At 41.1% G+C, this 18122-nt stretch overlaps 1 protein-coding gene across 2 annotated transcripts in view; it reads right to left on the bottom strand.

Moving 5' to 3' along the window:
* The window catches only part of ctdspla (CTD (carboxy-terminal domain, RNA polymerase II, polypeptide A) small phosphatase-like a), a 31616-nt gene that overhangs the window by 11876 nt on the left and 1618 nt on the right, over positions 1-18122 (bottom strand). The window contains exons 2-3 of one of the 2 annotated variants that reach the window (XM_051410961.1): positions 1647-1810; positions 225-257 (exon numbers count right to left, since the gene is read on the bottom strand). In XM_051410961.1, coding sequence (XP_051266921.1) covers positions 225-257; positions 1647-1810 — 197 coding nt within the window. The remainder of the gene's footprint in view (positions 1-224; positions 258-1646; positions 1811-18122) is intronic. The other variant, XM_051410962.1, reaches the window with a different exon arrangement.

Below are 18122 nucleotides of genomic sequence, written 5' to 3'. Positions count from 1 at the left end.
TCTTTCTACCAATTGTCAGTGGAGGGTAAGTAGCATAAAGCAATGCCTTTTCAGCACTGTATGATTATCAGAATGGAAAAGCGCAAAATTTCATCTGAGAGCAAAGAAAAATCACCTCTGTGTCAACATCCACATGCAGCTAGAATGATGAAGCCCAGCAAGCAGAGGGAGGAGGTTACTGTGATGGAGCGAGATGAAGAAAAATGAAAGATAATAATACATACACTGGGGATGGGGATGACCTGGACCTGGTCACACTGGAGAAAATAAACAGGATAGAGAGAGAGAAAAAGAGAAATAGATTGATAGAGAGACAGGGTGGGAGAAGAACAAGAAGAAGAAGCAGGAAAGCAAAAGAAAAAAACTGTGAAAAATCTTTGCGAGGAAGAAATCGACAACATCAATATTCTAATCAACAAACGCAGAAGGAGTAAAAAAAGAGGGAGAGGGACAGAGAAAAGGGATGTATAGTACACACGGTGATAAAAAGTGAGAACAACTCGCTCAAAAACAAACAGAGCTGCCATAGTAACAAATACGGCTGGCCAGAAATCCTGCAACAGTACACTGCTGGGAGGGACTGTGGCATGGACCCAGCTTGAAAATCAGCCCCGCACTATAACAAGGCTTTTTATGGCAAGGTTCGCTAGGTTCACTCTAAATTAATGGGAACTCATTTGTTGAGGCGGGGGTCCGGAGCGGGTCAGCACTGACCACATGTATAGTGCCTGTAAGGGGCCACACATTCCTCCCCTGAATGAGAGACATTTACAGGTAAACAGGAGTGGAAATGTGATATGATTTTGCTCCATTTATAGCCCAGTGTGCCTGCCTTGGCAGCAGAACGCCGTGTTTGTGGAGGAGCTTGGGGGTTTTGGCGCCTTTTCCACGGCCAGAACGTTCGCTTCACACATCCTCACTACACTGGTCAGAGTGTGTGTGAGGAGAGGGGGAGGCGTGGGTGCCAGGCAATCCATCACACCGGACACGCACAAGGCCCACTTTATGGGGATTAAAGAAGCAGCAGTATGTGTGCATGTGTGTGTGCGTACATGTGTTGCCATGGGTATATGGTAAGACTTGTGCAAGCTTGTGCAAGCCAGAAAGAGAGAGTGTGTGTGTGTGTGTGTGTGTGTGTGTGTGTGTGTGTGTGTGTGTGTGTGTGTGTGTGTGTGTGTGTGTGTGTGTGTGTGTGTGTGTGTGTGTGTGTGTGTGTGTGTGTGTGTGTGTGTGTGTGTGTCTTTTGAGCTTCTCAGCGGGCTCTGTGTGTTATTTTGTGTGTGCGGTTGTGTGCGTAGGCAGATATCGAAGAATGCAAGATGGGAAGAGTCCGTATTTTCAAGCAGTGGATGGTAAACAACCTCTGGGTTCAGCGGGTTTGAAGCAGCTGGAAAAATTTGTGGAGGGAGCTCAGCGAGGCTGCACAGCGCCTCGGCCTCAGCTCTCTGCAGGAAAAGGCAAACCCTAACAAGCTCTCTGTAGCAAAACCAAACAAATGTTACTCGTTACTGGATTCCTCGAGTCAAACTAGGATTTCTGTCTCATATTAGCTAATTCCCTAAAGGTTTTCTTTTGGTCATATGGATGCAAATGGTATCTTAATTGAACTCTGGCCAAGTATGATGTGAGAGAAAAATAGGATTCACCTTGGGAGGACTGCCATTCTCTTCTGGCGGCGGCAGAGAAAGTGTCTTGTTGTTGGCGGGTGGTGGCTCCACGTGGTAGTCATTGTAGTTGCGGAAGCAGCAGAAGAAGGGGCTGAAAATGCTCCGGCTCCGGTGCTTCTTTAGGCTGCTGTTGGACTGGGAGACTGGAAGAGATAATGAAAGAAAGAAAGTGAGGACAGGCTGCTTTGCATATGCATATTCAGATCTTTTTCTGAGATAGCAAAATATCACACTGTAAAAATATGAATAAAAGTCCTGTATTGAGAATCTTGAAATGTTACTCTTCTTTGCTGATTGTAGAGAGTAGGATCATGTCTGTTCAATATAAAGTACAGTATCCCTAATAACACACCATAAAATGGCAAAATGTCCGTTTTAGATGTCGGATTTTGTACAAAGCGACAAAATACAATGTGTTCATTTGTCAGATTTGTCTGCTGGAAGGCCATTGGACAGATCCAAGCTAACATGGCTGAAGCTTCATATTCAAAAGACAGAAATGAAAGTGTAACTCTGGGTAATATCAGAAAAATGCACTCAAGGTAACAAAAGTAAAGTACTGAGTTAAAAAAAAATATCCCTTTGGAGTGTTATACTATTATACAGTATATTACATATAGTATACACTGATCAGCTATAACATTATGAGCACTGACAGGTGAAGTGAATAACACTGATTATCTGGTCAGTGGGTGGGATATTCTAGGCAGCAAGTGAACATTTTGTCCTTAAGTTGATGTGTTAGATGCAGGAAAAATCTGCAGCATGAGCATTTGAGCGACTTTGACAGGGCCAAATTGTGATGACTAGACGACTGGGTCAAAGCATCTCCAAAACTGCAGCTCTTGTGAGGTGTTCCCGGTCTGCAGAGGTCAGTACCTATCAAAAGTGGCCCAAGGAAGGAAAAGTGGCGAAACAGAGACTGGGTGATGGGCGACCGAGGAGATTAATGCACATGGGGAGTGAAGGTTGGTCCATGTGGTCCACCAGGGTGCCCAGGTGGTCATACTGTTATGGCTGATCGGTGTTTATTGTATACTGTTTTATGTACTGTTAAGTAGTTTAATACAAATTCACAGAAATGTATCTTGCTTGTAAAACATTTTACAAGGTTATTGTTTTCTTTGTAAAAACCTAATTTGAAAAGTAACAAATGCTATCTTAGTGCCATTTCACCGCATTGTCACCTGTTGAGTGACAATCAGTGTAAATGCCTTTATGCTCATTTAAAGCATCCTCTGGAAGAAGAAAACAGAGGTGATGTTCAAAGTTGCAGACAGACTGTGTCTCACATGCATCATCACATTATTGTGACAAAGGCGCAGAGATGCATTTTGTACAACACAGTGAGGCATCGGCAATAGGAAGCACAGGGACAAAAATAGCCATCATCAGAGTGCCTTCTGGGAAGGTAGTCCAGTTAATTAACATCAAGAAAGAAGGAGAGAGCAAGATAGACGGATTCATATCATATATGTGAGCAAAAGTGGCATAAAATATAAAAAAAAGAGGGCGAAGAAGAAAGAAAATCCTATAACTTTCACTTTAAAAAGACCCTTAGTGTCCGGTAAATGCTGGATATCACTGTGCACATAGAGTAGATTGTATATTTTAAACAGCTATTTTAAGCCATTTGTATTATTTGACAAAAAATGAAACCTAGATGCTCATATGCTTGGCAAGAAGGGCTGATCAGTGGCTGAGTGCTGCAGAGCTCTAGGGAGAAAACAACATATAGGTCCCTGGTTACATCATTCCTCCTTCACTGTCTCTGAAGTCCATGGCCTACTTTCACACTGACAGAGGAGAAACAAGCGGGCTCGAATGGTCTGTACGCCTCTATAAATGTTCTATCGCGGATTATGATTTTTTATATTTTCTGTCGGTGAGGATGAGGGGATAAAAATAGAAATTTGGGCAGCTCCGGCAGAAAGGCTAAAACCTGACAGTGTAATTATCTGGAGGTGTTCCTAAAGAAGTAATTCTGCCAGTTTAATTGCTTTAAAGGTAATTTTCAGGCGTGGAAATCCCAAATCTGTCTAGGACTTTGAAGTGTCCACAAGCTGACTTCAGAATCATCATTTTTGTGCCCCGGAGCGGCCATCACATAGTGTCCCTGTTTGCTGCCGTCTTGTTAACGTGCTCATACAGCCATGTGACACAGGCAGCCCAGTTAGCCATGCATGCTGAGGCTGTTTGCAGCCTGCTCCTGTTCTGAGAGCCTTCAGATTGACGCCTGGAACTATCCTTGGGTAGCTCCAACTGGATCTGACAGGCTGTGGGCAGTTCGTCTTCTTTGTTCTCTCCGTCTTTGTAGTCCAAAGCTCGCTGTGGATCTTCCTCCTCCCCGATAGATGTTCCCAAGAAGCAACACTTCGGTAAACAAAGACGGCTATACAGTCGGAACAGGAAGGCAACACGCTGTGTTACTATAATCTGTGTGGCGACTGAAGGATATGTTCTGCCCTCGCAGACTTGATGCACTCACTGCTGGTACAGAAAACTGCTGAAAGTGCTCTAACTAGAAATACATACTCTATATTTACATAAAGAGTAAACATGAATGCTTACTGTTATATAGAGACAAGGCGCTAATGGTTGAAGCACAATAGGTTTTCATCTGATTAGAGAAGAGGGAAAACAACACACATTGAAGGCATTAACCCCATAAGAGCAAGGTCACCAATCACACACACACACACACACACACACACACACAGAGCTGAGGAAGTCTCATTAAGTCGCAGGGACTTATATACAGTATATATGTATATATATATATATATATATATATAATATTTTAAACTTTATCTTGTGGCAATATAATTTGTGGTGCTCACAGCATTGTATAATAGACACATTTTCCAATAAAGCAGCTTTTATTAAGGCTTATAAGTCTAATGGCTGTATTTATTGTTAATAAATCATTTATTAATGCATTGTTTCTCAACTGCTTTGGGGTACTTTGGATTACTGCGGGGAGTACTTGACATTTTTCTAAATGTTAATATAAAGAAATATCAGTCATGCATGATTCATAAAATAACTAGTTCAATAAAAAAATGTAATGTGAGTTTGATAAACCTAAAGAGTTTGATCACTGTAGTTGTAGGATGACAAACATCCTCAGTGAAGCCCATGTTTCTTATCAAAGAGTAACTTATCAAAAAGAGGCAGTTCAATGCAATTACAGCACCTAATGTTACTGTATGATGACAAAAAACTAGTTTTCCCTGAATTTAGAGATGGATCCTAAACATTTGAAATGAAGAATTTCAGTTATTTTTTTAAATCAGACACTGATTGCAGCGCTGTGTTGTAACACTTTATATCTGTTTTACACTGGTCAGGACGTACTTGCCTGAAATATAAATATATATATATAAAAGTGGGTACATAAGTAAAAAAGTTTGAGAGCCACTGTACCAATGATTTAGTACAGTGCTTTTCTCTTTGTTGATTATATATATTAAATTTGGCTCTAGGAAATGGGGAAATGTTTGGATGTTTTATACACTGAAAGATTAATTCAATAGATAATCAATAGATTAATCAACAGTTAACAGTTAATAATCTTCTGAAGCACTCATAGTTCATCAGGTGAACCACTTATATGCTTAAATACAGATGTGATGGTCTCTGTTCTTCATTAATTATTAATTAACTACCTTTATAACAGCAGGCTTCATGACTTGACCCTTAACAACTCTTCGGTCAGAGCTGTTACCCTGAAAGTTGCTCTAATTAGTGGCGTATAAAGCGTTAGTGAAAGATTTATTGACCATCAATTAAGTAAGTTAAGACAAATAAACCCTTCATAAGGGATTCCTTATTGGAAAGACATACCTAAATGACAACAGCAAGAAATGTCACAGTGCCGTAATTAATTTTTAAAATGTCATTTTTAATGCTTTGAGCTCCACAAACCGGGTGTCAACAGTCAAATATCAGGGACTCAGAGGTAAATAAAACCCTATTTAGTAATGAAATAAATGGTTGTAGTTTGAGTGACCGGACCCTTTAACATAGTAAGTTTCCAGTTTGGAGGGACCCTGAGTCCTCCCTCACTTTCCCTGAAGTTGGCCTCAAACACTTTGATGTCATTCTTCCTCCATTTTGAGACCGTCTACATTTTCCCGCCCTTGTCCACTGCCCCGAACATTCGCCCCGAAAAAAGCAGGTGGGAGTGCGAGAGAGAGAGAGAGAGAGAGAAAGGAGAGGGAGAGAAAGGAGAGGGAGTTTGGAAGTGGAGAGAAGGGCGTAGAATGGGTGGGGAGAGTTACTGTGGCGAGACAGCCTATACTTGGGTCTGATTCTTACTCCACCCCCTCCTGCACCACCACCCTACACAAACAGAGCTTTCCTTTCTCCCTTTGACACAAACAACATAGCTGAGAGTAGACTGCTGCTGGAGACCAAGCAAACGCACACACATGCAGCATATGTTCACATGTTGAGGCAAAGAGCCACGCGTACCAGTGATCAACAAACTCCACAGACTGACGCAACTGAAGCGCACAGAAACTTTTAGCTTTCAACGTCCTTGCTCAGGAATGTGACTGGAGTAAGCTCGCCTTGCATAGTAATGCCGCTATCGTCAGCCCTGAGAATAACAGCAAAAGGTTAAAGTGCAACATTTGCCATTAAGAGCACGGGAGACGTGATCTGAACAAACTGCAACAACACAACATCGACACTAAAGCAACCAGACTGTAAAGAAACAGTTGACCGTCCGTGCGTTTCTGTTAATAAGGGATACGCCTCACTAAAATCTAGGTAAAGGGTGGCGCACACAAGTGGTTTTATCTAACAAAAGCTCCCTGGAGAGAGAGATATATTAGGCCAAAGCTGCAGCCTCCTCAGAGCAGGTGCACATTATTTACCCACTGAATACACTTCATTCGATCAGCATATCCCCTTGATGTGAGAGCTGTGAAAACAGCCCTTTAAGGCAGCGCCTGTGTCAGTGCTCCTGCTGAACGTTAGGTAACAGTGATACTGTAGAAAGCTCTCTAGTCAATCAGAGCCAGCGCGGGCCCAGGCTCTCTGTCACATGTTCAGGCGCAAACCACTAACAAGGCCGGAAGAGGGAGAAAACGCAGGAAATTCTCAGCATTCCTGACAGGAAGAGATAATCACCCCGTGACCCACAGCGTGGAATAAAGCCAAGCTCCGAGAGGGAATATGATCCCCCGGCTTAGCTCAAGACTTTTGAGGTGGCCTCCTTTACTGTAGCTTTAAAAGCACATAAAGTATGCAAGCAGTCAAAACACAACATACCAGGTTTAAAATATGAGTGTATGTTTAAGTTTAGCTCCTGGGTCTCTCTTTACAGTGGATAGTGTTAAAGGTTTATACCAGGACATTCATCACTCTCCAGCCAAACGCTTCTGGGAGGGAAGAACAGCACAGTCAATAAAAGGTTAATTCAGTTTTATTACAACTTGGATCTTACTTTCATAGTTTTGACCATTATTTCTATTAGTTATGAACGTTGTGCTCACCGAGTTAATTGTTGAGATCTGGGAACAGAACGACGTTACGCTACAAGGAAGTCAGATTGGGCTTGATGATCACACCAGTTTTAGCTAGATTAACTAAACCATTAACTAAACAAAATTATCATTATAAAAAAGGTACAAAAAAGCGAGGAACCCCGATCTAACCCACGCAATTGGGTCTGAACGTGATAATCCATCTGCACGCATAACTACAGCAAGTACAGCAGCAAACTACTGAAAAAAAGTTTCAAATTTCACAATTTTCCTTCAATTTCAAATCTGCTAACCTGGGGGTTCGAACCTGTAACTTGAGTCTCTCACCCTGTCAAACTTCTTTTTAGCAAAGTCTGAGCATTCCCAAACCTAAGCAATTAACTGATAACATATTACTCATTGAAAAAATAATTATATTAGGCCTACTTTATATCAACAGAAAAAGTAATTTGTTATTTTACTTTTGTTACTCAGCCTATCTCTGTCAAAAGAGCCTTTAAACAACTTTTATATTTAACACAGAACTAGAAAAAGGAAACGTTGTGGTTTTAAAAGCACCTACCTACGGTTAAGATGTATCTACTGATCATCAACAGCAATCTTTAGCTTGGCCCAAAGGACTGAGCACATGGGCAAAAAATAAACACATAAAATTGCACCAAAACTGATGCACTGATGGTTTAGGGTTAAAGATTAGCACCCCAGAAGGCACTTGATCATGTTTTATCTACCACAGGGGCAAGTGGGACACTTTTGCAGCGTTGTTTTGAGTCCACCAATGGTTGGCAAAGCTGCTAGTGGCTAATAAGACAAAACACATGAGTGAGACACCTTCTGAGATACTGGGAGTCACATTTCTCCTCTTTTTTGGAATAAGGTAACTCGTCTAAGTGGGGGACAGTTAGCTAGTACGTCCCCCAGCAGTCCTAGAACATGCTCATCTAAGTCCCACTAAGGCAGCAAAGAAAATGACCCCCAAATTGTACTGGGGATTGTAAATTCAGTAACTTTAATATGATTTAATTTAAAGTCTAATCCCTGCAGTGTAATCACATTGCTGTAATATGTTACTAAGTAAGGATTTACAGCCCAACACTGATCATGACGGACAGAAACGATGGCCAAAACTACAAATTTAAGGCAGGAATTAAAATTATCCTTTAATATATTGGTATTGGTAGTGCCTGCTTGAACTTCACTCTAGCAGCAGTTAGTTGCCCAGCCACGCAGGTAAAGCGTACAGTACCTGGGGGGCATGAAGGTGAATGTGAGAGCAGTCCATGTGAAGGTGCAGCTTAAATAATTCAGATGGAAAACAGGTTGGTTTTAAATGGCGCGGCCGGGTACTTAACATACACTAAAATAAAACAGCCGGGAGCCAGAAGGATTTCCATGCCATCTCTATATAAAGCTACTGTATAACGCAAAAAAAAATGCTGTCATGACAGAGTGAGAACTTGACATAATGGCAAGGAGGCACCAACAGCCAAAAATAACATGCTAAAACCCCACCATGGCCTCAGGCAGTGGGCATAATTTCACAGATTATTTGCCTCCTCCCCTCACTGAGATGCTGAGCGTGGGGTGTTTGCATTAAAAGTAGGACCAGCTGTCTAGGGCTTATATAACACCATGTGAGATCAAATACTTATTCGTCTGCAGCCGAAATGAAGAAGAGGACTCTACAGACACACATACACGGACAGGTAATACACTGTTAGCCTGGAGCCTGGGAGCGAATGTCTTGAGCTGACAACTCTCAGAGGCGAAGTGAACACCTGAAGATGAAGCTGTTTCTGTCCACGGCTATAACTAACAGCAACAGACAGCAGCGAGGGGGAACTCCTTGTTGTGCACTGTGTCAGCAAAATAACACCGTGGAAGGAATCCCTGCAGTTATACTCTATATATCTTCAAATGGGATGACGCTACGACAGGAAACACTTTTATCTTATTATTGAGTTTATCTCTTGACTATTTTTTTTCTTCCATTTATCCATTTACTGTTGTAAATGTACAAAAATGGTTAAAAGAAATCACAATTTCCGAGATCACAAGGTGTCTTCTTTCAAATTGCTTATTCAGTTTGATCTAAAATCCAAAACCAGACACTCAAACTACAATAACTCAAAACAGAGAAAAGCAGTAAGTCTTCAACTTTGCTGAAAATAGAATATATAGTTTATTTTTGGTATTTTTATTAGTCATGTTAGCAGCATTGCTCTGTGTCAGATATCTTAACTATTGGATGGACTTGGTCCATCATGTCCCTCTCATGGTGAATTATAATAACTTAAGTGATCCCCTGACTCTAGCACAATCACATATCCAAGGAGAGGTCTTTAAGTTATTTGTTTTTTCTGACTATGAGCCTGATGATATAAAACAGCAAGAAGCAGAAAATCGTTGGATTAGAAGCTGGAACCAGCAGATGTTTGACTATTTTACTTGATAAATGACTAAACGGTTAGTGAATCAATATATTTTAACATTTAGTAGATGCTTTGGTCCAGAGTGAAAATCCCACCAAGAGAGCCGATGATCATCACAACAGATCAGCTTCCAAAACTACATTCACACGAAAGAGCATCTGCTTCACAATACACTTGAACATGTGTCTGCTTACACACACACACACACACACACACACACAAACACAAACACACACACAGTAAATCCAAACAGCTGAGTGGAGTTAGGTAGCACTAGTTGAGCTGAGCCTGACAGTTCAGCCTGTGTGTGTTCACTGTGCCGAGGTCCTTGGTGGGTTATGTGTGAGGCCATTAAGGCAATAATAGCACAGTATGATAAAATAAACTCCCATTAAGCCTCCTTACTTCCCCACACTGACAGCTGAGGCCCGGGTGAAAATTACAGGCTGTGGAGGTACACACAGATGCCTTTAGTCACACTGACTGACCCTCAGCTGCCCTTCTGGCTTTATTTCCCTACTCATCTTGGATTTATACATACATATACATCCTACACAACCTTATGTAACATGACATTCACTCAGTAACCCAGTTGAACAAGTCAAGACACGGTTCACCAAGTTTTTTAACACATAAACCACAAGGTTGGCACCCATAATGTGCAAGGTACTAATTCTCCCTGCTGCTGCCGTGAACCCTGACACGGAGATGTACGCGGGTCTGCCCCTGCTTTCCTGCCTCAGTTGCATGCCGGCGTGGGCGCTGTGGTGGCAGTGCCAGCCTGCCTGCAGCCCCCCAGGGACGAGGGCGGCTGCTGCTTCTCGAATTGAAGGAGATGACAAACGCGGGGGGGGAATTAACCCACTGAGAGCTCAGGAAGAAATAATGAGGGAGATCTGACTATTCTGCTGGAGTTACGCAACCGGCAGCAACACAGCCCACGTTGTTTGGGGCTGCGGCAGTTCATTATTTATATATCTTTTTATATTCTCATCCACAACTGTGCACTCGATGCCAGAGGCTCAGTGAGTGATGGGAAATCCTCCTTGCCTGTCTGTTGGTTAAAAAAAAAAAGCACATTAGAAGAATTAATGTCAGATGATATTAAAGGCCCGTCTTCAGGCTCGTACACTCGGTGACCCCAGAGATGCTGTCCATGCAGATGTAAAATTGATCCAGAAAGTTGATCCAGGGAGCAGCTAGAGGGGAATTTAAAGGAGTGTTCCAACAATTTAGTACTGATCTCCAAAAACACAGAAGCCTACATTTCCCACAATGCAACCAACAGCATCTTTTCGTTAATCCCTCTCTGTTGGGTAAATTACACGTCTCTCAAACTCCTCGGCACTCATCTGTAACTCCAGCTTCTTGTTAAAAAAAGCTGAGGAAACCCTAATTACATCACCATGACATCATCAGGGTTATTTTTTCAGAGCTTTTCCAAAGCTTCTCTCGAGCCGCAAACAACATTATACAACAGTATTCACAGAGAGAGTAATACCCTCTGTAACAAAAAAAATAACCATAATTTGTAAAATCAGACGAATGCCCCTTTAAGTTTGGTTCTTAAATACAAAAGCATGCATCAAAATTACAAATTGCCTGTTTTTCAGTAAATCAGATTCATTAAAATTCTGCTTGCTATGAATGGAAAGGAAGTAAACAAGTAGGTCATTTGTGTATTTGTGTGTGTGAGTGTTGGTGTGAGCATGTGGGTGCCCTGCTTGTGTATTGCTGCTACAGTTTCCCATGCCTCTGCTCTCTGAGAGGCGTTCATCTCCACATTTCCACACACAGCATGTCCTACTTAGCGGCCCTTGAGATTCACACTTAAACAGTATTCACCTTTACCTCCGGAGAGGCAGAAAAATGCCTCTTTGTGTCTTTTACAGCCTCCGTACTCACGTGTTTGCTTATTCCTTGCTCGTCTATTTAAAAATGTATAAACCTTTTATGCTCTCCTGTCAGATATCTCCCAAACTGGCAGGCAGCATAATTCAGGAAGGGTGACAGAAAATCATTATGGACAAAACATGATCTCCCTTTTAGATAGCCAATTACTGGTGATGAATGCCAGCCACAAGAGGGAAAAATATGCAGAAAGACCGTCCCCTTGTCAGAGCCAGGCTGGGTACCTGCCTGCAACCCAGGAGACACACAGCTGCTATTTGAGCACTTTCTCCTGCTCTCTCTTCACCTCCACCTCTTTCTTCCTTGACCCTTACCTTCCTCTCACTGTATTGATCTGTTTTGACAAGGCCCGTTTGGCTGAATGGATGCTCAATTAATCCTAGCCTGTGGCGTGTTCGAGTCCACGCTCAAAAAGTCCTGTTAGAAACAGGCTTTAGAGCGGCAGCATGCATCCTGTTTCCTCTGAAGGGATTGTGGCTTTTGGAGCATTAATAATGGTCTCCACTCATTCACAACCACCGAATGTCAATGTGGCAAGACATACAGGAAAGGCAGAGTGATGTAATTCCCAAACAATTCTTCGCGTTTAAATCGAAGCACGGCAAGACAAGCATGCACCAGAGAGCCAGAGTGTCAGTCGTTTGTCTTCTGTAGTCAATTAGGAGAAGTTGAAGAGTTGAAAGTCGCTGACAACTGCAGTCAATTGAGTTAGAAACGAACACAAGACCATATATAGCCGCTTAGCATGCGTGGAATTATTCTCTTACCTTGCACTAAAATCAATATTTTCTCATTATTACAGTGCAATTACAACCAATCAGCGCTCAGGATGGACGTCAATCGTGCAGAATATAAGTTTATAAAGAATCTACTTGCAATCCTACTGCAACAGTCTCTTCAAAGCCCATGGCGGACATTTTGAGTGTTTCCTCCAAAACAAGCAACCACAGCATATGAGCTACACTTGAGACAACATTCGGACATAAAACTTTGCCCACAATGCCGTCAAACATACGGTCCAAAGCACACAGACATAAAAAGCCCAGAAAAAAAACCAAACCATGCTGTGCAGAAGAACCAGTGAACGGGATAACAAAATACTTCACTGAGGGCAGAGAAATGTTGAGTTTCTCATGTGCAGCAGGAACACATACACACATACATTCCTCAGAACCGGCCAATCACAAGGCATTATATAAGAAAAAGAAGATTTATATAATGTTTAAACTGGAAATCTTCATAATAACTAATACTAAACAAATTACAGCTAAAAATGCTTTAGCTTAAAGAAAAACATAGTTACATCTCAGTTAATTAAAGCCAGTGCAGACACAAACATAGACTTTTATGAGACTCTTATGAACTCAAACACACAAACAACTCATCAACACAGGAATGAAACTGTTGAACAGGAAGAGAAACAGGAACAAGGCCTCATGTGACTGTGAGTATCTACTGTACATGTAAAACATGGTAAAGATACAAGTAAGACGATAAGTAAGTGACGAAAGAAATAACTCTGGTGCAGAGTAACTAAGTACATTTACTCATGTTTTGTAACTTGTTATTTTATGCTTATTTATTCTATATATAAGGCTATCGTCATCCTATATTCTATACTTTCCACCTCTCCAAAGCCCATTTATTGCTACAGAAGATCTTAAGACAGTCGTATTAGTCAAACATTAGCAAATAGTTCATTTTTTGGGGGACTATTACTGAGTTAATTAGTGCCATAATGAGTATGTCTGGCAGCAGGTCAATGTATGCGGAGTTAATTCAAAATAAACTACACTGATCATGTTCATCGTAATGAGGGAACGTGTTACCCATTGCAACGGTGTCTCACTGATATGGTTTTAATAGCTTTTGGACAACAATGGAGCTCTGTGGCACAAAGGAATAAACTGGCTTTGGCAAAGACAATATTTTGGTATTTTCATGGGATTTATTAGCATGAAGAGGAAAAAAAATCAGTCTAACTAGTTAAAGATCTAAATACTTCTTCCACTGCTGGTAAGAGTAAAAGAATACTGATAAGCTGTCCTCAGATCAGACCCTACATGTTACATACAGTATTCACTAGCAGTATATCAATAATACAAGATTTATAAACAAGTGAAAAGTATGTCAAAGCTCTATTTTGAACTGGAAGCCAGCACGGGGACTTCAGAGCAGGAGGGATGTGAACTCTTTTCTCTTTTTTTCAAGTTAAAACTGCATTCTTAGTGAAGGTATTCAGAGTCAGCCAGTGTAGGAGTGAAGAAAGAGTCAACCCACACTATTTTCCCCAGTGGCCTCTCCGAGGACGGATTGCAATGCGATTGCATCTCCTTCACTGTGTGTCTTACAACCCATAGATCCACAGGCTTCCTGCTAATTAAGGGCCACTTTGCTGATTTTTAACTTAAATCTTTATTGTGAGTGGATGTGAAAATCTGACATTTATCTTCCTAAGTGTCATAAGAGATAAACCCTCATTGGCTCTGGAAGAACTCTGCCAATTGACGTTTTTATAATATTTGTCAGGATCAAAGTCCACCAATGAGGAAATGTACAAAAGAAGGCAGAAGCTTAGAGAAGCTGCTATTCAGCTAGCTTCTGTATATGGCAATATTTAGAAAATGTTTAAATTGTTTTAAATAAAATTACATTAAACCACTGTTTCATTTTTGTATTAAGTTCTAATGAAGGAGTTTGACATATTAGAACTGTAAATGAGCAGGTTAGCTTAGGTTAGCATAAACACCAAGCAGGGGTTAACAGCTAGCCTTGTTTTGTTGGTTGTTTTTATACTTCTGTTTCTGTACGTATTAAACAAGAAAGATATAAAAAGTTTGACTAAGCTAAGGTAATCATCTCCTGGCTGTAGCTTAGGCATACATGAGTCGTATCAAATTTCTCAAAACTCTCAGCAAGAGAGCAAATAAAGGTATTTTCCAAAATGTCAAACTATTCCTTTAATTTTGCTTTAACTATATGAATTTATTCCTTATTCCTCTGATACCACCGTCGATATTATGGCCTTTTCACTTGGCAATACTAAAACAATTTGCTGGCACTATTTCTTCAGAAATTGAACTACAGGCACAAAACAGACATCATCAGGGAGATATGAACATAAACTTAGATTTTTAGGCATCATTCCCAATCAAAATACATCACCAAACACCTAAGGGAGCCACTATCAGTGATTGACTGGTTATGAGCTCATACATAATGTGAAATTCAGTCCATTGTGGTTGCTTACAATGCAGAGTAACAACATCACAAAGTCACTGCAAAAATACATTAATTTGCTACTTACAGCTGTAAAAACATTACAACATTCTTGTTGTGGGATTCAATGAATGTAAAATACATAAATTAGCCTACTACAATCTCCCAACTTCCACTTCATGCCTGATCCCGCACATACAGTTAACAAGCTTATCAGTCAAGGAGCTTAGGCTTGGAAAAAAAACATTCAACTCTTCCCAATCAGCTGCCCAGTATGGTATTGGACTAAAGTAATGAAGATGTGTCTAACACTCCAGCACTTCCCTGGAGGTGCAGATAATCAGCTTTTCTGAGCAGCATTGGCTGAAATAGGCTCATAAATCTGTAATAAGGACCTGCACTTCAGAGTCCAGCCTTTTGCTCAGTCAGAAGGGTGCACTGAATATTGACCACGTACACAGCCGTCCAATGTGACTCTCAAGAGACGTGGAAGGCATGAGAATGACGTACTGTATCCAAATATATCGTTTAAAATCTACACCGCCTATGACCAAGTAATAAACTGTAATCCTCCTCTACCCAATACTTGAGTCCGGCCATGACAGCAAAGTGCTGCACACAGCAGAGTGGCAGGTTGTGCCAGGGACTCCAACGCAGCCAAAACTCACAGTAGCTTCCCCTCGCTAACTGTGCTGCACACACCCCTGCAGGTGTGGTCCACACATCATAAACACTTTATTAATGTACAGCGGCGCGTTCCAGGAATAACCTCAAAAGCCAAGTGTGCATGAAATCAGAGGCTTTTCTCCAGAACCATATATAATTACAGCTTCGGGTTTTTTTTCTCATGTTCTTTCTGGTAATCTCTGGCAAGATCTTCTAACCAACAAGCCTTTGAGGGAATCATGACATTTTAACATGCCATTAATATATATTATTTCCAGCGTCTGCTGCTGCTCCTCCTCGTCTGTGCTTCTACTGAAATTATATATCTCGTTCATATGAGGGAGATTCACTGGAGAGGACTGGAGTACCTTGACCACAGAAGGCTGATGGTTAATATGCTCTGTGAAACGTACAGTTTAGTGTCTCAACTTTGCAGCCCCAAGCTGCCGCTGGAATAATGACAGGGGAGAATGACATTATGTCTGTATTACTCAGCCTTAGTTGGGCAGACCAAACAAAATTATAATTTGAGTTTGTTTGTCTCCAATAAGCGATTTTTAAAAAGCAAACTGTTTTTTCAAAGACTCCAGGGTAAATTCAACAGAGCTATTAAACAGTATGAAAGAGAGAACATTGACAAACACACTTGCTGTGCAACACTGATTTAGATTAGTGATCTATCTTTCTTATTGTGAACAAATCCCATGAAAAGTCCAAAACTGATCCTCTTGCTTGAGTAATCTTTCCTAAAAAGTAGAGTGCACAGCTATTAGGAATTTACTAACCCTTTAAAAAAAATGTAAACCCTACATTTGTGACCCCTTTTTAATGATTTATGAAAGTATTGAAAGAATAACATCACAATAACTCTGGCTTTAATGACTTCCTTAATGAAGCTGAGTAATAGTGAAGGGAAAAACAATTTTTAACTGAAATGTGGATTTCAAGTTATATGTTACAGTCCAAAATCTTCCAGGATTCCTCATAAATGTAAAGCAAAATATGCCTTTGCTATTAAGAATTAGTCTATTAACAGTTTGTGTGTGAGTCTATGAATTATTTTGAAATTAATTAGGCGTACTCAAGCAACTAAACACAATCTGTTTCTCTGAATGTTGCAAATGTGTGAAAGCAAATTCCAAATGACAGAGATCATTAATATCATAATCATCGTTTAATTCAACACTGTTACTGTGTGCAAAACCGCTCCAAGTGTCCCACTGCAGCAGCGAAGAGCTAAACTCAGATTTGACCTAATCTGATTAAGGTTAACGGCTCGTCCATTGATACCTGTCGGACTGTGAGGTTATCAGAGCAAAGCCTCAGGGATTCGTGGAGTGAATCTTAGGCTGGCCGGCCTGTGACTCCCTGCACATTGTTAGTCCAGTCATTACATTTCATTGCATCAGATCCTGACAAGTAAACGGCTGCCAAATGAAAAGCCTCAGTTGGGTTTTGAAAGAGGAAACGCTATTTTCTCAGCCTCCTATGTGCTTCTGCGCTGGTTTCTGTTCAAAATCTGGCTTAAAATTAGCACAACATTCCTGTTTTATCTAATAAAAACGACATTATGATAAAACAAACAGTCTAAATGCGTTCACAACTATCTGTTTGATAAAGCTCACATCCAGCACTGGCTTTTTAGTTCAACAAATAGCCTTGTATATCCTCCAAAAGTGTGGCATGGTTGACTTTGTACCAATACATGTCCTCTATCTGAAGAAAGAAACCACCCACATTATGATTCTAACCCTCACCTCATTTAACATAATCCATAATGCATAAAGATATAATCTCCACCTGACCAAATGTCTAAAGAAATGTGGCTCTAATGAGTTACTACGTCTTTGCTTGGAGTGAAACTGATAGGACTCTGAAAATAGCCTGCCCGTGCCCTGAAATATTCAGCATGTAAGTGTGTATGTGTGTGTGTGTGTGTGTGTGTGTGTGTGTGGCTTCGGTGCAGCCCTAGCAGGTCAGAGAGTAACTGTCCTGGACAACAAGAGCTGTTTGTTGTCTGCTTTGACAAAGCCAGTAGTGAAGGGCAGGGACTCCATTCAGGAAGCTCCCTGGTGATACTTTGTGTGTGTCACACAGCAGCCGTTTGAGGAGCCTCACTGTGTGTGTGTGTGTGTGTGTGTGTGTGTGTGTGTGTGTGTGTGTGTGTGTGTGTGCATGCGTTGTGTCTTCTCTGGTCAGCGACTGACCCTGGATTTTATCCTACCAGATTAATTGTCGGATTCCACATGTCATCTGGGATTTACTGTTCAAGACAAGCAGGATGTTGCAGACAAGAAAGTGTGGGAATTCTGTACAAGTGATTAAAAATGTGCTAAAAAGGGAAAACGGTTTCTTTCCTGAATGATATGACTTTTTCTGCTGCGGCGCAGTCAGTGACGGAGCTGAATGTTTGCTGTTAGCGATTGTTTTCATTGATTTGTTTATGATGGTTTTAATTATGAAGGCGGCGCCACCAGATTAGAGCACGCAGAGGAGCAAAAAACGTGCAGTGGACCATAAATCACAATTGATCTGGTTGCTATGATCATGCAGGTCGATTCCAACCAAATAAGAGTTGTGAAAATAGTAGTGAAAAGCCAAAAGTCTCACTTCTGCTCTCTTCATTTCTCGACCACCAGCTAAGAGGTCAGTGAGTCAGAGAGGTTTATGTATGTCAGTGCTGCTCAGCAGCAGGTGATGCAGGAAGGTGACCTTTTTCTCCAACAGAGCAC

This window comes from Dicentrarchus labrax, unplaced genomic scaffold, assembly GCF_905237075.1.
Source record: "Dicentrarchus labrax unplaced genomic scaffold, dlabrax2021, whole genome shotgun sequence".
NCBI lineage: Eukaryota > Metazoa > Chordata > Actinopteri > Moronidae > Dicentrarchus > Dicentrarchus labrax.
Note: the sequence above shows the minus strand (reverse complement) of the source record. Positions and strands in the feature narration are given on the sequence as shown.